We start from the raw sequence: 23,717 nt of genomic DNA on the forward strand, positions 1-23,717 counted from the left end.
GTTCACAAGCCTATGATGTTGTATTTTGCAGCTCGAAGTTGAGAACTATCAGCTGAAGATGTCCAATCAGAGGCAAACGGAGCTCATCCAACTACTGCAGGACAAGATTCAAGGTACAAGGCGTGTTTGAGAGACATATATTTGGTGGTTTTCTCTCTCATCTTAAACACTTAAGAGCTTTTTTGGTTTCCCTCCATGCAGCGTTGTTGGAAAACTCTGGGTCAACTCCAAATGCTGAGTCTTCACAGTCGGCATCTGCTTTTTCTATCGTGAACTCTCCCAGCAGTCCCCAAGCCATGGAAGAGCCTAGAAGACCACCTCCCACACGCCTCCTTCCGTCTCCACCGCGGCACTATCAAGGTAATGGTGTGCTTCTACTGCAGGTCAGGGAGGAGATAGTTATGTCTTGGAGACAATGGGGAGGGGGGTTAATGCACTCAGATGACCAACAACAGTTTATTTTCTATTTTGCTTGGGTGTTGACACTTTGAATAGGGTTATGGTCACTCTGGAGTAAAGCTTTTCTGGATTTTTGCATTGGTTGTTTACAGCGGTGCACAAGTGATTCATCCTCACGTGCCTTTCTGTGTTCCTCAGATATGAAGAGGAACGGTGGTGATGGCTGTGACTTTCCAAAAAGCTGTTCACCTCCTCTTCTTGGTCCAAGGGTTTCCCCTCTCCATGAATGCCAGTCCAAATCTCCTTCCTCTGGCAGGAAGAAGGCTTGCCCAGAATCAGGAGACAGACTTCACAGCCCCAGCACCATTGCAAACCCAGAAGATTCTCTACTCAAGGCTAAAGACAGCCAATACTCTAATTCCATTCCCGAGACCCACGTTGCCCTCTGTGAAGACACTTCTGAAAAATGTGGCAAGGAACCTCTAGATATGGTGAATGGAGATGTGTCTTTGCTTGAAGCTGGTAAAGACCAAGATGGCCTACTGGAGCAGTGCGTGCCAAAACGAGGATCAGAGTGCGAGATCTCTTCTGATGAGCTCAACAGCCGTTTCCGCTCTCAGCGGCTTCATTCCTCTTCCTCTTCCAGCGAAGCCAATGTGCCGAGCCCACTTGACACACCAGGTCTTACACCTAAGCAGTCCACTTCTTCATTATCTCCTCTAAATTCATCTTTAATGGCTGGGGTCAACCCATCTGGTGCTAGCATGACATTACCCAAGGTACGCACTCCCCTCACACCCAGAGACAGTATCCAGCTGGCCAAGAAGCACTACAGCCAGCCACAGCCAGGGACGGACCGCCTCCACCACATCAACGTCAGCATTGACATCAACTCGTTCAGGCCTACTGACCTGCCAAATCTACGTCCCATTCACGTGGAAGAAACTGACATTGACGAGGTTCCTGATAAGATGGATATCGAAGATGCAGAGGAGGAGTTGGCAGAAGAACAGAATTCTTTTGCTCCACTTCCAGAACGTTTAGAGTTTTTCGATTCTAGTATCACCAAGCCACCGACGCCCCCACTGCACAGATTTCCGTCTTGGGTGAGTTCATGCTTTTAAATCCTTATATTCATCAACATGGGGAATCAACAAGACACTAGAGGGCATTGGATAGATAGCTGTAAGAAAGGCACTATATAATACAGGGAGATTCACTCAAAAGAGGCCCCAAATATTCAGTTGTAACTCCTGTTAGGATGAGCAATCTGAACCAAAAAACACGTTTGACATACGTGTAATCAATTGCATTACATGCAGTGCTGGAAGTGGTTTCCATTTTCTGCCAGGCACATTTCAACGTGGCACTCCATGTTCCTGAACATATTGACAAGCGCCACGGGGGGAATAGCAGCAAGTTCACGTTGCATGTTTTCCTTCAAATCTTCCACAGTGCGAGGCTTGTTCCGATAGACTTTTCCTTTGAGCAAACTGTGGTGGCCAGAGCCCCTTTGAAATGACCCTGTTGCCGAAGAAGGACTCCATTTCTGCCATGGTCCATGCCGATGTGTGACACGTTGCTCCCTCTTGCTGGACATAACTTTCTGTTAACTCATGATCATCCAGTTGATTCTGACATCGCTTAAACGAATTGGTGACCCAGTAGGTTCGCACCATGAAGACTCGCTACTCAATACTGTACACCCCGAGACTGAGTGAAGGGGTACGGGCGAGATGCACCCAGAAGTTGCAAACTGAGGTGAATACCTCATCGCTCCGACGCAAGGGCATCCCAGCTTGTTTGAAGTTCCATATACTGAGGAGCACATTGCACGTTGTTTTGTTCAGATTGCTTTGTCCTAGCGAGAGTCATTACAGAATATTCAGGGCCTCTTTCGAGTCAATCTCCCTTTACATAAGAAAAATATAATATTACAGATTGAAAGATCTTAAAGGCAATAAGATGGATGGATGGAGGGATGGATGGACAGATGATTGATTGATTGATTGTCTTGGATGGTGTAAGGCTCAGTTCCCCTATTCCACTGAAGGTGTCTCATAATAATTCTTAATATCTTCTGAACTCTGTCTGGCAGTTGATAGTGACGAGCCCACTACAACTCCTAAATCCTTCTCATAAGGTGTACTTTCGATTTTCTGACTTTCCTATTGTGTATTCAAACCTAACGACGTTTACTACTTTACATTTACTTGCATTAAATTTCATCGGCCATAAATCTGTCCAAGCCCCTCTGTAAAGATTCAATGGAATCCTTATTATCTGCTAACCCACCTGGCTTGGTATTATCTGCAATCTTAACCAGATTGTTACTTATATTCCTACCAAATCATTCATGCATATTAAAAACAGCAACAATCACACTCGGATTTTCTCTGTTTTTGCCACTTTTGCGCCCATCTACACACCACACCCTGAACTCCCACTTTTTTTAGTTTGATGATGGACCTCTCATGTGGCACCTCTTCGGATGTTTTCTTAAAGTCCAGATAAATAATCTCATCTGCTCTACTCTGATCTTATCCTTTTGTTGCTTCCTCATAGAATTCCAACATGCTAGTAAAACATGACTTCCCTTGTATGAACCCATGCTGACTGTAAAACTCCTGTTTTGCCGAGTTGCTCAATCTTTCCATTAATAATACCTTCCATTCATTTTACTGTGGTGCATGTTAAGCTTACTGGCCTATAGTTGCTTGGATCTGCCTGGTCATCCATTTTATAAAACCCGATAATATTTGCCATCTTCCAGTCCTTCAGAACTTCCCCAGTGTGCAGTGAATTCCAAAAAAGTATGTGCGAAGAGTTTATAAATCCATTAAGTTCCTTGAGGATAAATATGATCTGGTCCTGATGATTTGCTTGATTTCATCCTGATTATTCTGAGCAACACTTCTCTCTCTACAATTTCCAAATCACTCAGTACTTCTTTAGTAGTCCCTGTTACCGCTGGGAGGTTGTCCATTCCTCACATGTAAAGACCTCAGAAACATGCGAGATTAGAGTATCTGCTATTTCACTGTCTGTATCTTTTAATCCCACTTTACTATTCCTGATACACTTTATCTCCTCCTTGACTGTTCTTTTATTGCTAAAATACTTAAAGCATCCTTTTGGTTCATCTTTCACCTTATCTGCTTTGTTTCTCTCTAACTGCCTTTTAGGTTCCCTAATATCCTTTTTAATGGTTGCCCTCATGTTCTCATATGCCCTATAATATTAGTTTTATACATCTATTTTTTTTTCTTTACGCCTTCTTTTTTTAACTCTTTATTAATCCACTGCATAGTTTTTTTTGTTTTTTTTTTAATTTCCAACTAATTCCAAATGTTGTGATGTACCTTTCCTGTCGGCCTAATGGTGGTTTTGTGCTTGTTTTCTTTTTTAGGAGAGTCGCATTTATGCTGTAGCCAAGTCAGGAATGAGACTATCTGAGGTGCCTTTAGGAAATGGAACACCTAGTCGAGGTAAGGAAGACTTGGCTATTTTTAGATATTTGTTGGAGGAGGAGGTCTTTGTGCCCCAACAGTTCGATGTCAACTGCAGCGTTATCAGTAACATGAGACCATCATTTTCAGGGCGACTTCTAAGTTTCAAAAAGTTTGTCAATTCATTCAGTTTTTGAATCCACAAATTCCAAATCAAGATTTCATGGTGGGGCGGCACGGTGGCGCAGTGGTAGCGCTGCTGCCTCGCAGTTAGGAGACCCAGGTTCACTTCCCAGATCCTTCCTGCGTGGAGTTTGCATGTTCTCCCCGTGTCAGCGTGGGTTTCCTCCGGGCGCTCCGGTTTCCTCCCACAGTCCAAAGACATGCAGGTTAGGTGGATTGGCGATTCTTAATTGGCCCTGCGGTGGGTTGGCACCCTGCCCGGGATTGGTTCCTGCCTTGTGTCCTGTGTTGGCTGGGATTGGCTCCAACAGACCCCCGTGACCATGTGTTCGGATTCAGCGGGCTGGAAAATGGATGGATGGATGGATTTCATGGTGTGTCCTATCAGCATTGGACACAAAGCAGGAAACAATGGGCAGGGAATCAGCACATCACAGGGCACAATGCCTATAATGACACAATTAAGATTTGCCAGTTAACCCAATGAACACATCATTGGGGTTTGAGAAGGAAACTAAAGTAGCTAGAAAAAAGAAAAGAAAACACATACACAGATACATGGGGAACATGAAATCTCCATGTAGACCACAACCACACCTGGGCTCACACTACATGGCAGCGCTCCTGGAGGGCTGTGGCACCACGGATTCCTGCAGGGCATGTCGGGAACTGGAGTTTGGTAAAGCCATGTTGGGTTCCATGGGGGCCACCAGGGGGAGCTGTAGAGCCATACTGAGGACCTCCAGCTCACCAGGGAGTGATTCCAGGTAATACTGACGAGCCACCTAGAACACTCCCGGGACCTGAATAAGAGGAGCCGCCTGACTCCATTGAATGGCCAGAGTCGGGAGGAAGAAGACAAAGCCTGAGGTGGAATGGCGGCGGATGGACTGGCGACAGAGAAGGGATTGTGTTTTGGTGTGTTGGTGCTGGTGATTGTGCACTTTAAACTGTAAATAAACTGGGTGTTGTGTTGAACCTGTGTCCTGCCTGTGTGTGTCCGGGTTAGGGTGGCTGTACACCCCCTGGTGGCTTCACACTTACTAATGTGATTAATGGAAATAACAGTTAAGGAAAACCAGTCTTCTTTATTTACATAGAACTGAAGTGAAATAACACAAATACATTCAAATCGCAATTCAAAGTATTACTGAGATCAAACAGTGCAAGTCTGAGTAAACCATTTCAAAGTGGCCTACAGGATTTACACAAAAGACCAACTAAATTATTACAATGAGAGCATTTTAAACAGACACATACCCTTCATGTAAACAAGATATAAATCCAAAGGGAATAAAATACTAATCATAATTGAACTACAAGGCCTGAACATTACAGTCTGGATAAACATAACCTGTAAGGTGAATTGTGCAGCATACAAGCAGGAACAAAAATCCCACATGCTGTACTATCCACAAAGTTTTGTCAAATACTGCACAGGAAAAACAAAAAAGTTTTAACAGAAAAACAAACCAATAACATTTTTAAAGAAATTATTAACTTCAAGTTCTGTCCAATATTGCACAAAGATATCAGAAACAAATTAAACAATTGTAAAATTCTACTGAGGAAACTTGAAGTTGTGTGACAGAAACACCAGTCTGTCCACAGCATCTGAGCTTGAGTTCAGCACAGTTACCCATTACGACATTTCCTCTGGTGCTGACGGCCCGCTCACAAGGGCAGCGATGCACAGTTACGTTTTTGCACGTTTCCCCAATTTGAAGAAATATACTTCTTGTGTTTTCCACAACTCCAGTGAATTTATCTCACTGTCCACCTCTGGTATTATCAAGTTTGCTCAATGGCAGTGTGCAGAGACTCACCTTCTCTGAAGTCCTGGTTTTTTTTTTTAATATATTTTATTTTGTTGAAATCATAAAACATTCCATACATGCAAGTCAAGTTTAACAAAACTGGTTTGAAACAAATTGACCCCCACCCTTGTGAAAGAGAGCTAGGTCAGCAGAGTAGCACTTTAATAGTAAAAATATTGTGGAGCCGACCCGGACACAGACAGGCGGACATGTTGTTTTCAAACCACCACACGTTTTATTTACAATTATTTACAATAATGTGTCACTCAGACACTAAATAAAGTCAGTGCACAAACCCTAACACAGTCCTGGCCACTCAATGCCTTTCTTCGGGCCGCCTCCACTCTCCTCTCTGCCTCGTCCTACTTTCACCCGACTCTAACCTTGAATGAAGGGAGACGGCCCCTTTGATATTCTCCCGGATGAGCTCCAGGTGATTCCCAACACTCCTTCATTGGCCACGCCCCAGCGTGGCGGAAGTGCCGGCTGTTCTCCCAGCAGCTCTCCGGACCCCCTTTTAATTCTTCCCCCCAGCACTTCCTGGTGCGGCGGAAGTGCTGAAGTAACAGGTCCCCAAGGTATTGGGGCGCCTCCTGGCGGTGACCACGGGCCCCTACAGGGTGGGGCTTCCATGCCCTCAACCCGTGGCCCCCAAAGCAACCAGGAAGGTGGCCCCCACGTGATCCAGGGTGGGCGTAGACCCACATCCGGTCCCTCACGGTGTCCCAGCCGGGTCTTTGCCCCTGGCATCCCTGACAATATGTAAATAAATAAATAAAAATAGATAGAATAGAAAAAGAGGAGAGAGAATCCACTTCCTCAATTTAAATGCTTATTCTAAAATGTTATTTATCAGATCAGGTTTTGAAAAAGTTTTGCATAGATCCTCTAAGTGAGAATTTTATTTTTTCCAATTATAGATCATATATAACATCACTTACCCACTGACTTAAAAGAGGTGAGTTAGGATTCTTCCAGTTGAACAAGATAAGTCTACATGCCAATAGTGTAGTAAAGGCAATCACAGTTTGTTTGTCCTTCTCCACTTTAAGGGAGTCCACCAAACACAGCTGTTAGTGGATTAGGAGGGATTGGGACACCAAAGCTTGTCTGAAAGGCATTTAAAGATTTTGGTCCAGAATGATGTTAATTTGGTGCAGGCCCAAAACATGTGGCTGGAGCTCGATTGTAAGGTTCGCAGGTTGGATCTTTGCCCTGGAAACATTTTGGCCAATTTAAAGCGAGACAGATGTGCTCGATATATAATTTTGAATTGAATAATTGTATGCTTTGTGCATATGGAGCTCGAGTGATTTCTGTGCATGGCTGCCTTCCACTCCTTTTCTGAGATGTTGTGTGAGAGATCTTTTTCCCACTGTCCTCTTGGATCTTTGAAAGGGAGGGATTGTAAAATGATTTTATATATTGCAGATATGCTGCCTGAGTCCTTGAAACTGAGCAATATTTTTTCCAGCATAGAGAGAGGTGGGAGGTAAGGAAGGGCAGGTTCTGTTTAACAAAGATGCTAATTTAAAGATAGTAAAAGAAATGTGTTGCTGGAAAGTGAAATTTGGAATGTAATTGTTCATAGGATGTAAAGACATTGTCTATGTACAGATCTCTAAGTGATTTAATCCCAAATGTTTTCCAGACATTAAAAACTGCGTATGTTTGAGAGGGTTGTAAAAGGTGGTTCTCGTGCAGAGGTGCTACCGATAAAAGCTTCTCTATCTTAAAATACTTCCTACATTGGGTCCATATTCTGAGTGAGTGAAACACAATTACGTTGTTAGTACATTGCAGATGACTTGTACTTATTGGGGTACAAAGCAAGGAATATAAATAAATGCTGCAGGATTTTAATTCTGGTGTGGACCAGGCCTGTGTATGTATGTTCATCCATTTGTGTCCAAGTCCAAGTTTTTATAGCTTGTATATTCACCGCCAGTAATAAAATTGAAAGTTAGGTAGAGCCATGCCACCTTCTTCCTTAGGTCTTTGTAGGGTCGCTCTTTGAATACATGGATGTTTTGAATTCCCAATAAATGAGGTTATGGTTGAATCTAATTTCTTAAGAATGATTTGTTGATGTATATTGGAATGTTTTCAAATAGAAAAAGAAGCATAGGAAGGATATTCATCTTGACAATATTAATTCTTCCAGCTAAAGTTAGATGAAGGGTTGACCATCTATGCAAGTCTTGCTTATTTTTTCCATACAGACAGCGAAATTTTGTTTTTTAAAATAGCTGCTAAAAGACTTTTTATTTTCTTATTTTTGCTCCCTCCCTTGTGTCATCACCTGCTCCATTTTCCGCCTCCATAGGGGTAGGATGGAGTTGTGGCGAGGAGGCAGTGATCTGTGTGAGTGTTTTAACACTAGAATTGCCAGAGCCTACGAAAAAACTTGTAAATCCGGCCCACCTTAAATCTGTTCGCATCTCTCCATCAGCGTCTTTTGTCCTGTAAATGTGCCGATAAAATCAAGCAGCAAGCAGTCTGGTATCTCTCAGCTTGCACATCATCCATCCATCCATCCATTTTCTAACCCGCTGAATCCGAATACAGGGTCACGGGGGTCTGCTGGAGCCAATCCCAGCCAACACAGGGCACAAGGCAGGAACCAATCCTGGGCAGGGTGCCAACCCACCGCAGGACACACACACAAACCAAGCACACACTAGGGCCAATTTAGAATCGCCAATCCACCTAACCTGCATGTCTTTGGATTGTGGGAGGAAACAGGAGCACCCGGAGGGAACCCACGCAGACACGGAGAGAACATGCAAACTCCACGCAGGGAGGACCCGGGAAGCGAACCCAGGTCTCCTCACTGTGAGGCAGCAGCGCTACCACTGCGCCATCATTAAAACAACAATTAAGATACTATCATAGACAATCTCACACTCCTATCACCCATCCCTTTAAGTATTCCGACCCTTTGCTGTGGCATCCTAAATTGTAGTCGGGTGTACTCATCTCCTTGAAATGAGTCAAGAACTTGATTGGAGTCAACATGTGACAAATAGAATTGAGAACATGAATTAAAAAGGCCTACAGCTGTGTATAGAAGATCCACAACTCACATTGCACGTCAGGACAAAACCAAGTCCAAGGAACTCTCTGTAGACCTCCGTGTTCAAATTGTGGTGAGTCAGAGATCAGGGCAAAGGGTTCAAACCATTTGTAAAACTTTGCGTGTTCAATGGAGCACAGTGGCCTTCACTAGTTGTGAAGTAGACGAGGTTTGAAACCACCAGGTCTTTTCCTAAAGTTGCACGTCTGGAGAAATTGAGTAACCAGGCAAGAAGGGCATTGGTCAGGGAGGAGACAATCCAATGGTCACTCTAATAGAGCTTCAGAAGTCCTCTGCTGAGATGAGAGAACCTGTCAGAATAGCCATCTCAGCAGCACTTCATCAATCAGGCATTTGGCAGTTTAACGAAAGTGGTTCTCTGGTCTGAAGAAGCAAACTTTGAACTCTTTGAAGAGGTCTTCAGGCACTATGTCTGGCAAAGACTAAGCACTGCTCATAACCTGCCTGATTCCATCCTTATGGTGAAACAGTGTGGTGGTAACATCATGCTATGGGGGTGCTTCTCAGCAGCAGAGAACAGCAAAACTGGTCAGAACTGAGAGAAGGATGAATGCAGCCAAGTACAGGGAGGTCCTTGAAGAAAACCTGCTCCAGAGTGCAATCAGCATCAGACTTGGACGACGGTTCATCTTTCAGCATGACAATGACCCGAAGCATAGAGTGGGTTCATGCCAAGTCTCGTAACTTTCTTTGAGTGATCCAGCCAAAGTCTGTGGAGAAACCTGAAGTTGGCAGTTTACAGTCACTTCCCATCCAGTCTAACTGAGCTTCAGAGAATCTGCCAGGACGAATGGGATAAACTACCCAAATTCAGGTGTGCAAAGCTTGCAGAGACTTACCCAAGAAAAGTCAAAGTTGGTATTGTAGCCAAAGGGGATTCTACATAGTACTGGATTAATGGTCTGAATACTTATGTGAATAAGAGATTGCAGTGTTTTATTTTTAACTTTGCAAACCTTTCTGAAAATGTTTTGACTTTGTCATTTTGAGCTATTGAGCGTCGATTGTGTAAGAAATAATCAAATTGAGACAAAAAATAAGAGTTGGGGAAGCTTTCCCTGGCAGATGAGAAGTCAAAAAGACTGATTTTGGTTGTGTTTGTATCAAGATGCATCAGACAAAATAGTACAGAAGATGGCTCTTTACATTTCATGGTGGAAGGAAGGAAAAATGGGTTTTTAGGAGGAAGCGGAAGTAACGTCATTGGCGGGAACAGGAAGTAATGTCATCTTTTGGGAGCCAGAAATGATGTTGCTGGGAACCGACTGGAGTGGAAAACGATATTTATTCTTCTGCTGGTCTGTAGGAAGAATTAGTGCTCTTCTGGCAATACTGCCCTTCAAATTGGACCCTTTGGCTGCTCCCTAAGTGCATGTGTGTGACAATTGACAGGCAAAAATGGCGAGTGTATCCCTTTAAAATAAAATCTACAACACAATAAGGCTTGCAGAAAGGGAAAAGATCTTAATACTTTCTGAACCCATGGTAGCCCTGCAACCATTAATCATTATTTTAGAGTATACGTCCTACTAATCTGAACACTTTTTCCAAATGCAATGATGCTCTCATTTTCAAGCAGTTTTTGAGACTGGTCATGTAGAGGAACTCACACAAGGTTATAGAGTGGTCACAACTGGATCAGTCCAGCTCCTTAAACCCTTAGGGTCATCTCATGGTCCTATCAGATAACATTGGGTCATTTCAGAGGCCTGCCTGAGTACCTTTAGAAATCCATAGGTCTCACAAATTAGCTTGGAGAATTGTAACACAAATCACTAATCACCGTCATGCAGAAAAGGCAGTCAGAGCAAAAGCAAAAACAATGGCAGCTCAGCTTCCATCTCTATGGGGCACAGAGACCTAATGCATACCTCTATGCAGGTCACGACATGACAGGTTTGTTAGTCCCCTTACAGGTCATTGTAAAATTGCTATATGCCTTCTGAAAAGTTATTACGTGACAAGCCATTGCCCCCTGTATGCATGTATGCTTTTGATATATCATCAAGTAAAGCAAACAAGAGATCAAGTGTTGCTTTTTTCGACAAAAAGACTCTTAACAGTCAGTCGTTCTCCATCCATCCATCCATTATCCAACCCGCTATATCCTAACTACAGGGTCACGGGGTTCTGCTGGAGCCAATCCCAGGCAACACAGGGCGCAAGGCAGGAACAAATCCCCGGGCAGGGTGCCAGCCCACTGCAGGGCACACACACATATCAGGGGCAATTTAGGATCACCAGTTCACCTAACTTGCATGTCTTCAGACAGTGGGAGTAAACCAGAGCACTCGGAGGAAACCCACGCAGATACGGGGAGAACATGCAAACTCCACGCAGGGAGGACTCAGGAAGTGAACCCAGGTCTCCATACTGCATGGCAGCAGCGCTATCACTGCACCACCGTGCCGCCCAACTCTAACAGGGCCCGGACATATTTTTTGGCACTCTTAGAACCGATCATAAAGAACTGGATTGAAGTGATTTGTCAAACTCGTTTTTTTTTTCTTGAATTTCTATCACACACGTCTCCAATCGTGCAGTCAGCAATTCATTTGATTTAAATGGAGAAAACTCATCTCTCAGCTGTTTGGTGTCATCATGTGAACAGGGACCAGAGAAAACAAAGAAGAGAGTCACCTGAGGAGATCAGAAAGACAATAACAGACCAACGTGTTAAAGACAAAGGCTAGAAGACCATCTCCAAGTGGCTTGCTTGATGATCTTGTGACAACAGTTGCAAATATTATTAAGATGTTAAGGCGACCGACCGCAAGAGCACATTCGACCCCAGAAAGGGCAGATGGACAGTGAGAATGGTGGACAAAAGTCAAGGACAGTTTCAAAAGAAATACAAGCTGATCTCCAAGGTCAAGGTCCATCAGTGTCTGATCGCACCATCTGACGCTTTTTCAGTAACAGTGGGCTTAATGGAAGAAGACCCTCCCACATAAAAAGCCATATTGGAATTTTCTAAAATTCTCATTGACAAACCACAATGTGTCTGTAAGAGTGTCCTCTGGACAGATGACACAAAACTGGAGCTTTTTGGCAAGTCACATCTACTCTATGTCTAAAGACGAAGCAATGAAGCTTTCAAAGAACAGTACACCATACCTCCTGTGAAACATGGAGGGGGTTCGCTTATGTTTTGGGGCTTCTTGGCTTTGTCTGGCACAGGGGGACTTGAGTTCGTCCAGGCAACCATGAAACCTCAAGACTGTCAAGAAATTCTGGAGCAAAACGTCCTGCCCAGTGTTAGAAAGATCCATCTCAGTTGCAGGTTATGGACCCTCTGACAGGACAATGAGCCAAAACACACAGCTACAAGCATCCACGAGTGGCGAGGAACAAAACATTGGACTGTTCTGAAGGGGCCTTCTATGAACCCTGGTTTGAATCATCGATCATCTATGGAAAGAACTGATACATGCAGTCTGGAGAAGAACCTCTTCACACCTGACCCAGCTGGAGCAGTTTGCTCAGGACGAGTGGGCCAAACGACCTGTGGAAGGGTACAGAAGACTCATGGAGAGCTCCAGGAATCGCTTGTTTGCAGTGATTTTCTCTAAAGGTTGGGCAACAAAATATCAGGGGAAGGTGAAATAACATTTTTGTCCAGGCCATTTTAATTTGTATTATTATTTGAAATATTAGTAAAGTCTGATTTTTGTTGGATACGGAATACACAATGATAGGTGCCAATTACCTTTATCATCAGTTTTGAGTTATTTCAGAGACAATTGTGGGTTCTTCTTTATTCGTGGAGGGGTACCAACAAATTTGCCCACGTCAGTGTCAGATTGTAGAGATGAGAGCTCCTCCAGCCCTTGTTAAGATGATAAAGACAGGAGGAGAAGAAGAATCCCAGCCAAGGTGGGCTTGTAAGGACGTGCTTAGGAAGCAGCATTGAAGGCACAGCCAGTGTACTCATCACATTCTGGGCCTGTTTTGGAAACGTTTCCAAAGGTTGAACCCCAAGGGCATCCCGTTGATCATTAGCGACATTTTTTCCCATCGCTGAGTCCGCAGAGAGCGCGTCTGTCTCCTTTGCTTGATCTGTCGGTGACAGTCTCCCACGGCTTAGTCAGGCTGACACCTGCACAGGTGAGATGAGATGGCTGTGGGCTGTGGTTCTGGCCTGCAGAGTTTGAGGTGCCCTTTGGCGTAATAATACAGTAGCGCTGAGGCGGCTCGGCCCCCTAATCTGTGTGTGGAGACAGGAAATGGCCAAGTTGTAATTAGAGAGAGCCGCAAGACATCATTTTCCATTGCCTTACAAAGGTCTGCTAAAACAGACGTGAGACTCCTTTTAAGATCGTAGGCTTTACGTACTAAAAAAACAAAACAAAGAGATGATATAAACAGATATGTTTGTTTATTATTTCCTGGGAAAAACGAAATTTGAACGGTGAGTACTTAACAGTTGCAAGAAAAAGTAAATGGACCCTTTGGAATGCCCTGAATTACTGCATTGATTATTAATAGAACGTGCTTCGTCTAAGTCACAATTCGCATTCACGGTTCAAAAATAAAAAACAAATCCAGAATTTTCCTGAAAAAGAACATTTGAAATTCCCGCCTACAGCACATAATGGCTGATTGATGAGCCACGGCGTAGCCAAGCCCAGCTGACCCTCAGATCTTGCGTTCGCTTCATGCACACAGTCGTCATTGGGCTTTTATAGACATCCTACTCATTGATGGTTTTTGCATGTCTGAGGAATGTTCTGGAGCCATACGGTATACCCACGGATAAGGCAGGCCAACCTGTAAAGTCATTGTGATTCAATGAAAGAAGAAAATATGAAAACTTCTATAGGGTTGAAAACTTTATAGACTCAGTAAATGAAAAATGATACACTCAATGGCCACTTTATTAGGAACACTTTGCTAGTGGTGGGTTGGACCCCCCTTTGCCCTCAGAAGTGCCGTAATTCTTCATGGCATAGATCCAACAAAATGCAGGAAACATTCCTCTGATTCTGATCCATACTGACATGATAGCATCACACAGCTAGCTGCCGCAGATTTATCAGGGGCACATCCACCATGATGCGAATCTCCTGTTCCAACACATCCCAAAGGTGATCTACTAGATTGAGATCTGGGGACTGTGGAGGCCATTTGAGTCCAGTGAAGACACCGGATTGAGATGATCTGAGCTTTGTGACATGGTGTGTTATCCTGCTGGAAGGAGCCATCAGAAGATGAGTACACTCCAGTCATAAAGGGGTGGACATGGTCAGCAATAATAATCGGGTAGGCTGTGGCATTCAAATGATGCTCAACTGGTACTAAGGAGCCCAAAGTGTGCCAAGGAAATACCCCCACACCATCACACCACCAGCCTGAACTGTTGATCAAAGGAAGGATGGATTCAGGCTTTCATGCTGCTGACCCCAAATTCTAACCTTATCATCTGAATGTTGCAGCAGAAATTGAGACTCCTCAGACCTGGAAAACTTTTTCCAGTCTTCTGTTGTCCAATTTTGGTGAGTCATATGACTCTGTTCTTAGCTGGCAGGAGTGGCACCGGTGTGGTCTCCTGCTGCTGTAGCCCACCTGCTTCAAGGTTTAACGTGTTGTGCCTTCAGGGATGCTCTTCTGCACACCTTGAATGGTCATTTGAGTTACTATTGCCTTTCTATCCTCTCAAACCAGTCTGGCCATTCTCCTCTGACTGCTGGCACCAACAAGGCATTTTCACCCAGAGAACTGCTGCTCACTGGATATTTTCCCTTTTTCAGACCACTCTCTGTAAACCCTATAGATGACTGTGCATGAAAATCCCAGCAGTCATATCAGCAGTTTCTGAAGTACTAAAATTCCTTGATTACCTAGACGAAGAAGCGCCTAGATTTTGTCAAGCCACGTTATTTTTCACACTATCAAACATTTGCTTTTGTTTTGTCTTTTAAATATATGGGGACAACTGGGTTGGTGCCTCAAAATGTATTTTCTTTATAGCCTGTCATTCCCTCTGGTGACAACACATGGCAGTATTGGGTGCAAAGTGTTTGTATTTATTTATTGACTTTTTTTTTATCTTCCTCTAAACAGTTTCCAATTTGCCACTTTATCCTGTCTCCGGACCTTTTACTCACCTCATCTACCGAAATGTCATGGTACCAGTGTACACCACCATCAAAGGGGTATGTATGGCGCTCTAAGTCTTTTAGGAGCCTTGTGAGTTGGTGTGAGGAATGCTGATCTTGGGTCTTTTTTGTGCTCTGGTAGCAGACGTGGTGCCTGCTGGGCTTTCTTTTCATATATTTTCTGCTAACTGTCTGTTAAGTTTAAGTGGTGACTATGAGTTTGGCTGCCATCAGCCAATAGAGATGAGTATGCCCTGCGAAGGACTGGCATCCCATTCCAAGTTGGCTTCTGCCTTGTCTCGCACATCACTGGGACACACTCAGTAGTGAAACTGAGCTCAATAATTAATGAATTAATAAATAATATCCTGCTTCATTGTCATATGTAGATTAAAGAGGATTAAGTTGGTCAGTTTGGAATATAAAATGGCAATGGAAACGCCTTTAATAGTGGAATTGTCTTCAATGGTTACGATCAGCTCAGAATACAATAATTTACCTAACTGACTGTTCTGTTCTTTTCTTTTCTTGTCAGAAAGCCACCCAGATCAGCAATGTCCCCTTCCTGGACGAGTCCTCAGGTTCAGAGGATGACAGCAGCTCCCATGCCAGTCTCCGCACTTCATCGGCAGTGTTAGAGCAGAAGAAGAGTACCACTCCAGGCAGCCCCAGGGCCATTAAGAGGGGTCAGTGTGTGAAGGGACGGGGAGTGGGCTGGGTATTGTGTGTCACTTTCGCACAATTATGCCTTTCTTTTAGCAAAAGAATTCAGACCCCTTTGCTTTTTTCTCATTTTGTTATGTTGTGGCCTTAAAATCGTTCAAATTCTTTTTTTCCCTCATCAAACGAAACTCGATACCCCAGAACAACAATGCAAAATCAGGATATTAGGAATTTTTGTACATTTTTTAAAAGTAAAACCTGAAGTATCTAATTGACACAAGTATTCCAACCTGACATTTGGCTGAGTTGCATGCCATTCTTCATGATTGAGATGTTTCTACACCTTTTTTGACGTCCACTTGTGGTCAATTCAACTGATTGGACGAGTTTAGGAAAGGCACACCCCTGTCAGTAAGAGGTGAAACAAATCCAAGTCTTCAGGTCAAAAGAATTGCATGCAGAACATAAGAGAGGATTGCGTTGAGGCACAGATCTGGAAGAGGCTACAAAAATATTTCTGCAGCTTCCAAGGGTTATTATGAGCATATTGTCCTCCATACTTCTTAAATTGAAGATATTTGGAACAACCATGGCTACAATACAATACAATATAATTTATTTTTGTTTAGCCCAAAATCACACAAGGCGTACCATAATGGGCTTTAACAGGCCCTGCCTTTTGACAGCCCCCCCAGCCTCCACTCTCTAAGAAAACAAGGAACCCCCAAAAAAAAAAACCTCATAGGGAAATAATGGAAGAAACCTTGAGAAAGGCAGTTCAAAGAGAATCCCCTTTCCAGGTAGTTTGGACGTGCAGTGGATGTCAAAAAAAGGGGTCAATACAATAGAATACACAAAACAAAACACAAGTAATCCTCAATACAATATAATAGTGCAATAGAAATATTACAAATACGGAGTAGAATTCAACAGTAGATGATATCACAGAATACGATTTGGATTTGTCCATCAAGCTACATTCCCCTATTGGCAATTCCAAGCTGAGTCAGCTCTGGGCCAGCCAATCCGATGAAAGGACCCCTCTATCCAATGATTCCTGCGATGCCCCATCAGAGATGACTTTTCCTTGGTGCACAATGGCACCAAGTGCCACATTTGAGTACCGAGAAGAAAAACAAAATAGGTGAGGGTTAGTAACAAATTCTATCATATTACTTATGCTTTAATGCTAATGACTAACACCAGACATGTGGTCTGTACAGTTAATCAGCAGCTCTAGTCAGGGTGTGCTAAACTGAAGTAGTGAGTCTTCAGCCAGGATTTAAAAGCTGAGACTGAAGGGACATCTTTTATAACAGCAGACAGACCACTCCACAGTTTAGGGGTCCTGTAATTAAAAGCTCAACCTCCCACTGTTATTTTATTAATTACTGGGATCATAGGCTGACCAGCATCATGAGATCTTAATGTGCGTTCTAGTTTGTATGTCATGATAAGTTCAGATATGTAAGCTTGACCGTGGCCGTTTAAGGCTTTAAATGTTAAAAGGAGGATTTTGAAATCTGCCCTAAACTTAACTGGTAGCCAGTGTAAGGATTTCAGAACTGGAGTTATATGTTCGTTTTTTCTTGTTCTTGTAATAATTGTAATAATTCTTGGAACAATGACTCTTCCTAGAGCTGGCCGCCCGGCCAAACTGAGTAATTGGGATAGAGGCCTTTGGTAAGAGACCAAGAACCCAATGGTCACTCTTGTTGGGCTCAAGAGGACCTGTGTGGAAATGAGAGGAACGTAATAAAGAATGATCATTAATCTAGGCTTTATGGCACATACCCCAGTTGACACATGAACGTTTACTTGGATTTTGGATAAAAACTACCCAATGGAATCTCAGACAATGAGAAACAGCATTCTCTGGTCTAATGAAATGAAGATTGAACTGTTTGGCCTCAGTTCTAAGCTTCACGTCCGGAGAAACCTAGGCACTGTCCATCACCTGCGCAGTACCATTCCAACAGCCAAGCATGGTGGTGGCAGCATCATGTGGTGGGGTTATTTTTCAGTAGCAGGAAATGGGAGACAAACCATGATTTAGTGAAAGCTGAATGGTCAGGTTAGGTCAGATTGGGAAGCATGCACTGGTACAGTGTGTTGACACACCCAACAAATGACAAAACAACTCTGGATTCTGGTTGGCAATAGGCAGGCACATAGTCTAGTCCCACTCTCCGGAAATGACCCTCTATCTGCCACAGCCAAGTGTTACGTTGGAATCCCATTGGACTGGTCCAACCATTCAGGTCCTCAGCAATGAGACAGATCACCCTTGGGGAATCGGGCCACATGGTCGTAGTGCTGTAACTGACACTCCCTCACAATGCAGGTAATATGCTTCAATCGGGACTAAGTGAGCAACCACTCATTCAACACAAAGTCAAACCAGATGAACCCAAGGATTCTCCGAAGAGACACCGTACTGAAGGAGTCTAGTCTTCGTCTCAGGTCACTGGATAGCGTCCATGCCTCACAGCCATATAGCAAGACAGGAAGCACCAGGACTCTAGAGACTTGGGCCTTCGTCCTTTTGCAGAGATATAAGGAGCACCACACATCCCTTTCCAGAGACCCCCCATGCTCTCTCAATCCATCCACTGACTTCATAGGAAGAGTCATCAGAAACATGAATGTCATTGCCAAGGTAAGTAAACCTCTAGACGAGGTTGATGTTCTCTCCGCAGACAGACACACTGCAGAGTGGAATGGCAGAAAATCCTCAAATCCAGGCGTGCAAAGCTTGTTTACATCAGAACCAAGAAAACCCCCCAGGCAGTCATAGGAGCTTCACCCAAGTACTGAGATGAGTCCAGGATGCTGAGCTTCAAACGCTTTTCAAGTCATCATACGCCCAGTGTCTGTGTTCTTTTTCCCAGTTGAACCTTTACTTTTTATTTGCCAATTTCACGTGTGGCTTTTTCTTTGAAACTCTGATTCTAAGGCCAGTATCCTAGAATTGACTTTTCTCTGTTGTAGGTGACACTGGAATTTTGCATGTATTTAAAGAAGAATTCAACCGATGACCAATAAGGCATTTGTTTCTCAAACTACACACTCTGATGTCCTTAAACGTTTGAACAGTGCTGCACATTCAGAGTGCCAAGTGTTAGAGAGTAACAAACAATTGTGCTCACCCTCCTGCAGGGGTCTCCATGTCATCTGTGAGTTCGGAGAGCGACTACGCCATTCCCCCCGATGCCTGCTCTCTGGACAGTGATTACTCGGAGCCTGAACACAAGCTGTTAAGGACCTCCTCATATTCCTCAGAAAGCAGCTGTACTGTAAGTGACTTTCTGCAGTTGGAGTGGGGTAAGGCAGGCATTGTTGGGGGCACCTCAACTAGAGTGTGTTTTTACTTTACAGGAGCCTTTGGAGAAATCGGGGTATCTGCTGAAAATGGGAAGCCAGGTGAAAGCGTGGAAACGACGCTGGTTTGTTTTAAGGAATGGAGAGATCTTGTACTACAAATCACCGGTAAGTGGATGTTAGTTTTGCTCTGTGTCTTCATTCGCCCTAGTCTACCTCGGCTTCATGGCTATTGCGTTCAAGGACAAGTATGCCAGCTGTTGGCAACCCAGGCATCACCGTCTTAGTGAGCAGTCAAGTCATTTCTATGATGTGGACCCCAAATTCATAAAACACTTTTGTTTGGTTCCTGGTCCTCAGACCTGCTGAGGAAGGAAGTGAATCTCATCTTAGAATAAACCTTAGTTCATTGAAGTGGGGTATTGTGGGACATCACTGTGTGAGAAAATTAATCTGCTGTGACAACTTGGGGGCACATAAACAAAATCTGGATATGTTCACCTTTGCTTTCAGTCATGTAAAAGAGGCTTAGGTTGTGGTGTTGTTTTGTTAGATCTAAGCCTGTAGAAGCTACTTGATGCAGTTAATTGTTAGCTTGTGGTCTTCAGTTGGCTGCTTACAGCCACCGCAGAGTTTTTTATTTTTCTTCTGATGAACCTCTTTCATGGTACAATTCCATATGAACTCCTTTCCATTTTTGGTGAAGAACTTTGTTTGCAGCGAAGTTCGCGTGAGGGCACGTGGTCCTTTATCCAAAAATGTGGTATGGCATTGTCTTCCTCAGCTTAGTAGGGGTTGTAGACTCTTTGCTAGGACCTCTGCAACTCCCTGGAGTTATGTCTTTGTGAAACTTTTTGTTATAAGCCATCCTCCAAGAGTTTGGAGGTCCACCTTTTAAGGAAGCTTTCTTCTGACTTGCTCCACTGACAGACTGAGGAGATCATTCCTCCTCCACACTATGCGACTCTTCAATTCCACCCGGGGGAGTAAATGCTAACATTATTCAAAGTTATTGTCTGCTTTTACATGTATTTTTATTACTCTTTAATTTAATATTGTTTTTTGTATCAGTATACTGCTGCTGGATTATGTGAATTTCCCCTAGGGATTAATAAAGTATCTATCTATCTATCTTCTCTCAGATTGTGCCCCAATCACTGGCACAGATCCTGCAATGATTCTGGGATTTTGTCATTTTCTCGTTGTAATAATTATTTTTTGAATTATAATTATTCATTTATGTCTTCTATTTTGAAGATCAGCAGCTGTGTTGCTGTTGACCCCCCACCAATAGCTCATTGTGACAGCATCACCTAGAGGGAGTTTAGGATGACGGCACTCTACTAATGGCATCCAGGATTTTGGAATTTTGCTGAAAAACATGATCACTGCCAGCTAGCCTCTCTCCTTTCCAATAGGCAGACCTCTGTGTATCCATTCACTCATTTTCCACTACTTGCAGGGGCAACAGTCTTAGCAGTGTGACCCATATGTCTCTTTTCCTCAACCACACTTGCCAACTCATACTGTGGGGATCCCAAGGCATTTCCAGGCTATCTGGGAGATATAATCCTTTAAGTGAGCCGGGGGTCTTCCCCGGGGTCTCCTCCCGGCTGGTCATACCTGTAAAACCTCCACAGAGTGGCTTCCATATCAAATGCCTGAACCACCTCAATTGGCCCCTCTCGATGCGGAGGGTCAGCAGTTCTACTCTGAATGCACTTCTCAACCTAATCTCTATGGGAAAGCCCAGCCACACCGTGGAGATGACTCGTTTTGGCCGCTTGCACGTGCAATCTCATTCAGATTCAGTCATTACTCAAAGCTCACGGGTAGGGACGTAGATTGACTGGTAAATCGAGAGCTTCATCTTTTGACTCGGCTCCCTCTTCACCACGACAGATCAGTATAGCAACCTCATAAAAGCACTCGCCGCCCTGATCTGTCTGTCGATCCCTCCACTCGTTTTCCCATCACTCACGAACAAGGCCCCAAGGTACTTAATCTCCTCCATGTGAAGCAGTATCTCTCATTCGAAGAGGACCGTCCACCTTTTTCCTACTGAGGACCGTGACCTCACGTTTGGAGGTGCTGATCCTCATCCCAGCCACTTCACGCTCGGTGAGCAAACCCAATTTGTCCCAATGTGTGCTGAAGTTCACGGCTCAATGAATCCAACAGGACCACGTCATCTACAAAGAACATTAACGCGGTTCTGATGTCACCGAACTGAACCTTCTCTCCTCCCTGGCTGCACCTCGATATCCTGTCCATGAAAATCACAAACAGTACAGGAAACAAAGCACAGCCCTGGCCGGGTCCCATACCCACTGGAACTGTTTTTCCGAATACGCAGTGTGATGGAAACCTGCATGTTCAGCGAGCCAAAAACCCCAACACGAACACACAAAAGCACAGGTTTCTCTCTCCACAATTCAATTCTTCCCCACAATTGCTCTCACCACCACACTGCCCTCTTCCAGTCGAGTGTTGCTTTTCTTCCTCCCAGCTCCAAGTCACCTGGCCAAGGGAGTGCGGTCCCTTTTATTAATGATTTGGGAGTACCACTGGTGCCAGGGCCACTGCCCGATGGAAGTACTTCCTTGTCCTACGTGAGTCCATTACAGCAGGGAGCTTGTCTCCCTGCAGCACCCAGCTGGACTACATCTCCCTACATGCCCTGCTTGGCTTTCTTCTTTGCACCGATATCCTGGGCTGCTGCCATCTACTGTGCTGGGGAGGTAATAAGCCCCCAGCGATATCTTCTCTTTTTAGTGGGCTGACTGTTGCTCCCTTCCTTCCGGGTCTGATTCCTCCCCGACCGGGATGCCCATCTGCCTGTTAGGCACCCAAAAGTCCGGGTAAGGATCCATCTCCTCTTCTGGCCGGGATGTCCATCCAGCCCATGTGGCATCTACAAAAGACACAGCTCTCACTGTGATTATGCAGGGATTGAATAATCCCTGGAACCCCATAATCTCCCAGCATACCCCACAAATACAAACTTTTGGTTGATATTTTAGGTTTTGAGGTTTCAGTATTTTTGAGTGTTCCTGGCTTCTGCCCATTTATAGACAATGTTTTTGTCTTTTGATCCAAACCTTCCCTTGCATTGTTTTCCCCAAAATGGTAGTAAAGAGCCAAAGCTTGTAAGTGTAGATGTCTTTCTAGGAACCTTTTGGTCTGTCAAAGTGTGCAGCTTATCTTTCATTAACGCCTTTGGTCATCAGATAAGGTTCAGAAAGCAAGCTGACCAAATGCTAGTGTGAGGATAGGGTTGCAGAACAAGTTGGTCACTCATTCAGTGTCCTTCTGGTACGCAGGTAAGTGGTGAAGTGGCTGTTGGCTTTCTTTATCTCCATCTAGTTGTTGTGTTTCAGTGGCTGGGGGTTCAAATTTATGTGTTAGGTCTGTTTTGTTCATTCTTGATTCTTTTATTTATGTTACTGTTACTTTCATTGATTATTTGCATTGCTGTTTGTTTTTGATTGTAACTTTCATTGATTATTTGCATTGCTGTTTGTTTTTGATTGAAACTATGTATGTAAGCTGCCTGGGTTATGTTCCATGTGTTTTGTGGGCGGTCACCCCAAGAGGTGGGATCACCTGTCAATCACCTCCAGGATCCGCCATCCGCCCTATAAATCCAGAGGGTCTTCCATAGTTTAGTTCCTGGCTGTGCATTCTGTTAAGGCTTTGCTTTGTTGGACACCGAAAGCCTAACAAATGCTACTTTGTCCAACACCTCCTCAGTTCTAAGAAGCTACCGCCTCATTCATAGCTCCGTCTCTCCTTACTTTCCAGAGCGATGTGATCAGAAAGCCGCAGGGCCAGATTGAGCTGACATCCTCATGCCGCATCGCTCGAGGTGAAGGAGCTCAGACCTTTCAGGTAAGAAGGCTTCAGGAGTACCGTTGGGCAGAAAGGGGAAAGTGAGTAGTGTGGGGGACTCCCTCCAGCTCTCCCTACCTTATGGAGGTGGATGTGGGAGCCATGTTCGCCTTGAGGGCTTCGTCGGTGTGCAGGAGCTTATTAGTATAAGTTGCATCAGTTATCTTGTGAATGAATCGTGAGGGTCATTGACTTACCTTCTAGCCGTCCAGCCAGTGCATTCTCACCGTATGTGTGCCTTATTTCTGCCCCAAGACCTTCCTTGGCTTTCATTATTTATTCTCCTCTACAGCTAATCACTGAAAAGAAGACATACTACTTGACCGCCGATTCCCCGAACATCCTGGAGGAATGGATCCGGGTGCTCCAGAACCTGCTCAAGGTGCAGGCTACTAATCCAGTCATCACAGAGGCTGCTGGGAAGCCCTCTGTTCGAGGATGGCTTACTAAGGTAGGCCTACGTGGCTCAGTTGGGCAGGATTCAGGGTAGAGACAGATGCAATGCAATGACCTCGGGGATTCTTATAGAGGCCACAAAGCATCCTTTTGGTGCACAGTTGGAGCATGGTAAAATTAGATCAATGGGATGGCCATCCATTGGACATGATCTTGACCTCAGGGTGCTATATTTCAAACAGGTCCTTCAAGGATTGGCCAAGGGGGTCTATTAAATGTCCAACAATATCTTAAGAAGGCGTGCTGCCGGATGTTAAGAACTTGGTGGCTGAAGCCTATCCAATGTAGTACGCCTGATTTAGAATGCCAAGCTGTCGCTTTTTCACACATTGGCATCCCTGAG

At 44.3% G+C, this 23,717-nt stretch overlaps 1 protein-coding gene across 3 annotated transcripts in view; it reads left to right on the forward strand.

The window, feature by feature from the left end:
- plekhh1 (pleckstrin homology domain containing, family H (with MyTH4 domain) member 1) overlaps nt 1-23,717 on the forward strand; it is a 158,000-nt gene that overhangs the window by 84,778 nt on the left and 49,505 nt on the right. For all 3 annotated transcript variants that reach the window (XM_039741703.1, XM_039741704.1, XM_039741705.1), the window contains exons 6-15: nt 32-113; nt 202-360; nt 598-1,505; nt 3,809-3,887; nt 15,009-15,100; nt 15,579-15,729; nt 18,866-19,002; nt 19,085-19,195; nt 22,832-22,918; nt 23,211-23,369. In XM_039741703.1, coding sequence (XP_039597637.1) covers nt 32-113; nt 202-360; nt 598-1,505; nt 3,809-3,887; nt 15,009-15,100; nt 15,579-15,729; nt 18,866-19,002; nt 19,085-19,195; nt 22,832-22,918; nt 23,211-23,369 — 1,965 coding nt within the window. The remainder of the gene's footprint in view (nt 1-31; nt 114-201; nt 361-597; nt 1,506-3,808; nt 3,888-15,008; nt 15,101-15,578; nt 15,730-18,865; nt 19,003-19,084; nt 19,196-22,831; nt 22,919-23,210; nt 23,370-23,717) is intronic.

This window comes from Polypterus senegalus, chromosome 18, assembly GCF_016835505.1.
Source record: "Polypterus senegalus isolate Bchr_013 chromosome 18, ASM1683550v1, whole genome shotgun sequence".
Classification (NCBI taxonomy): domain Eukaryota; kingdom Metazoa; phylum Chordata; class Cladistia; order Polypteriformes; family Polypteridae; genus Polypterus; species Polypterus senegalus.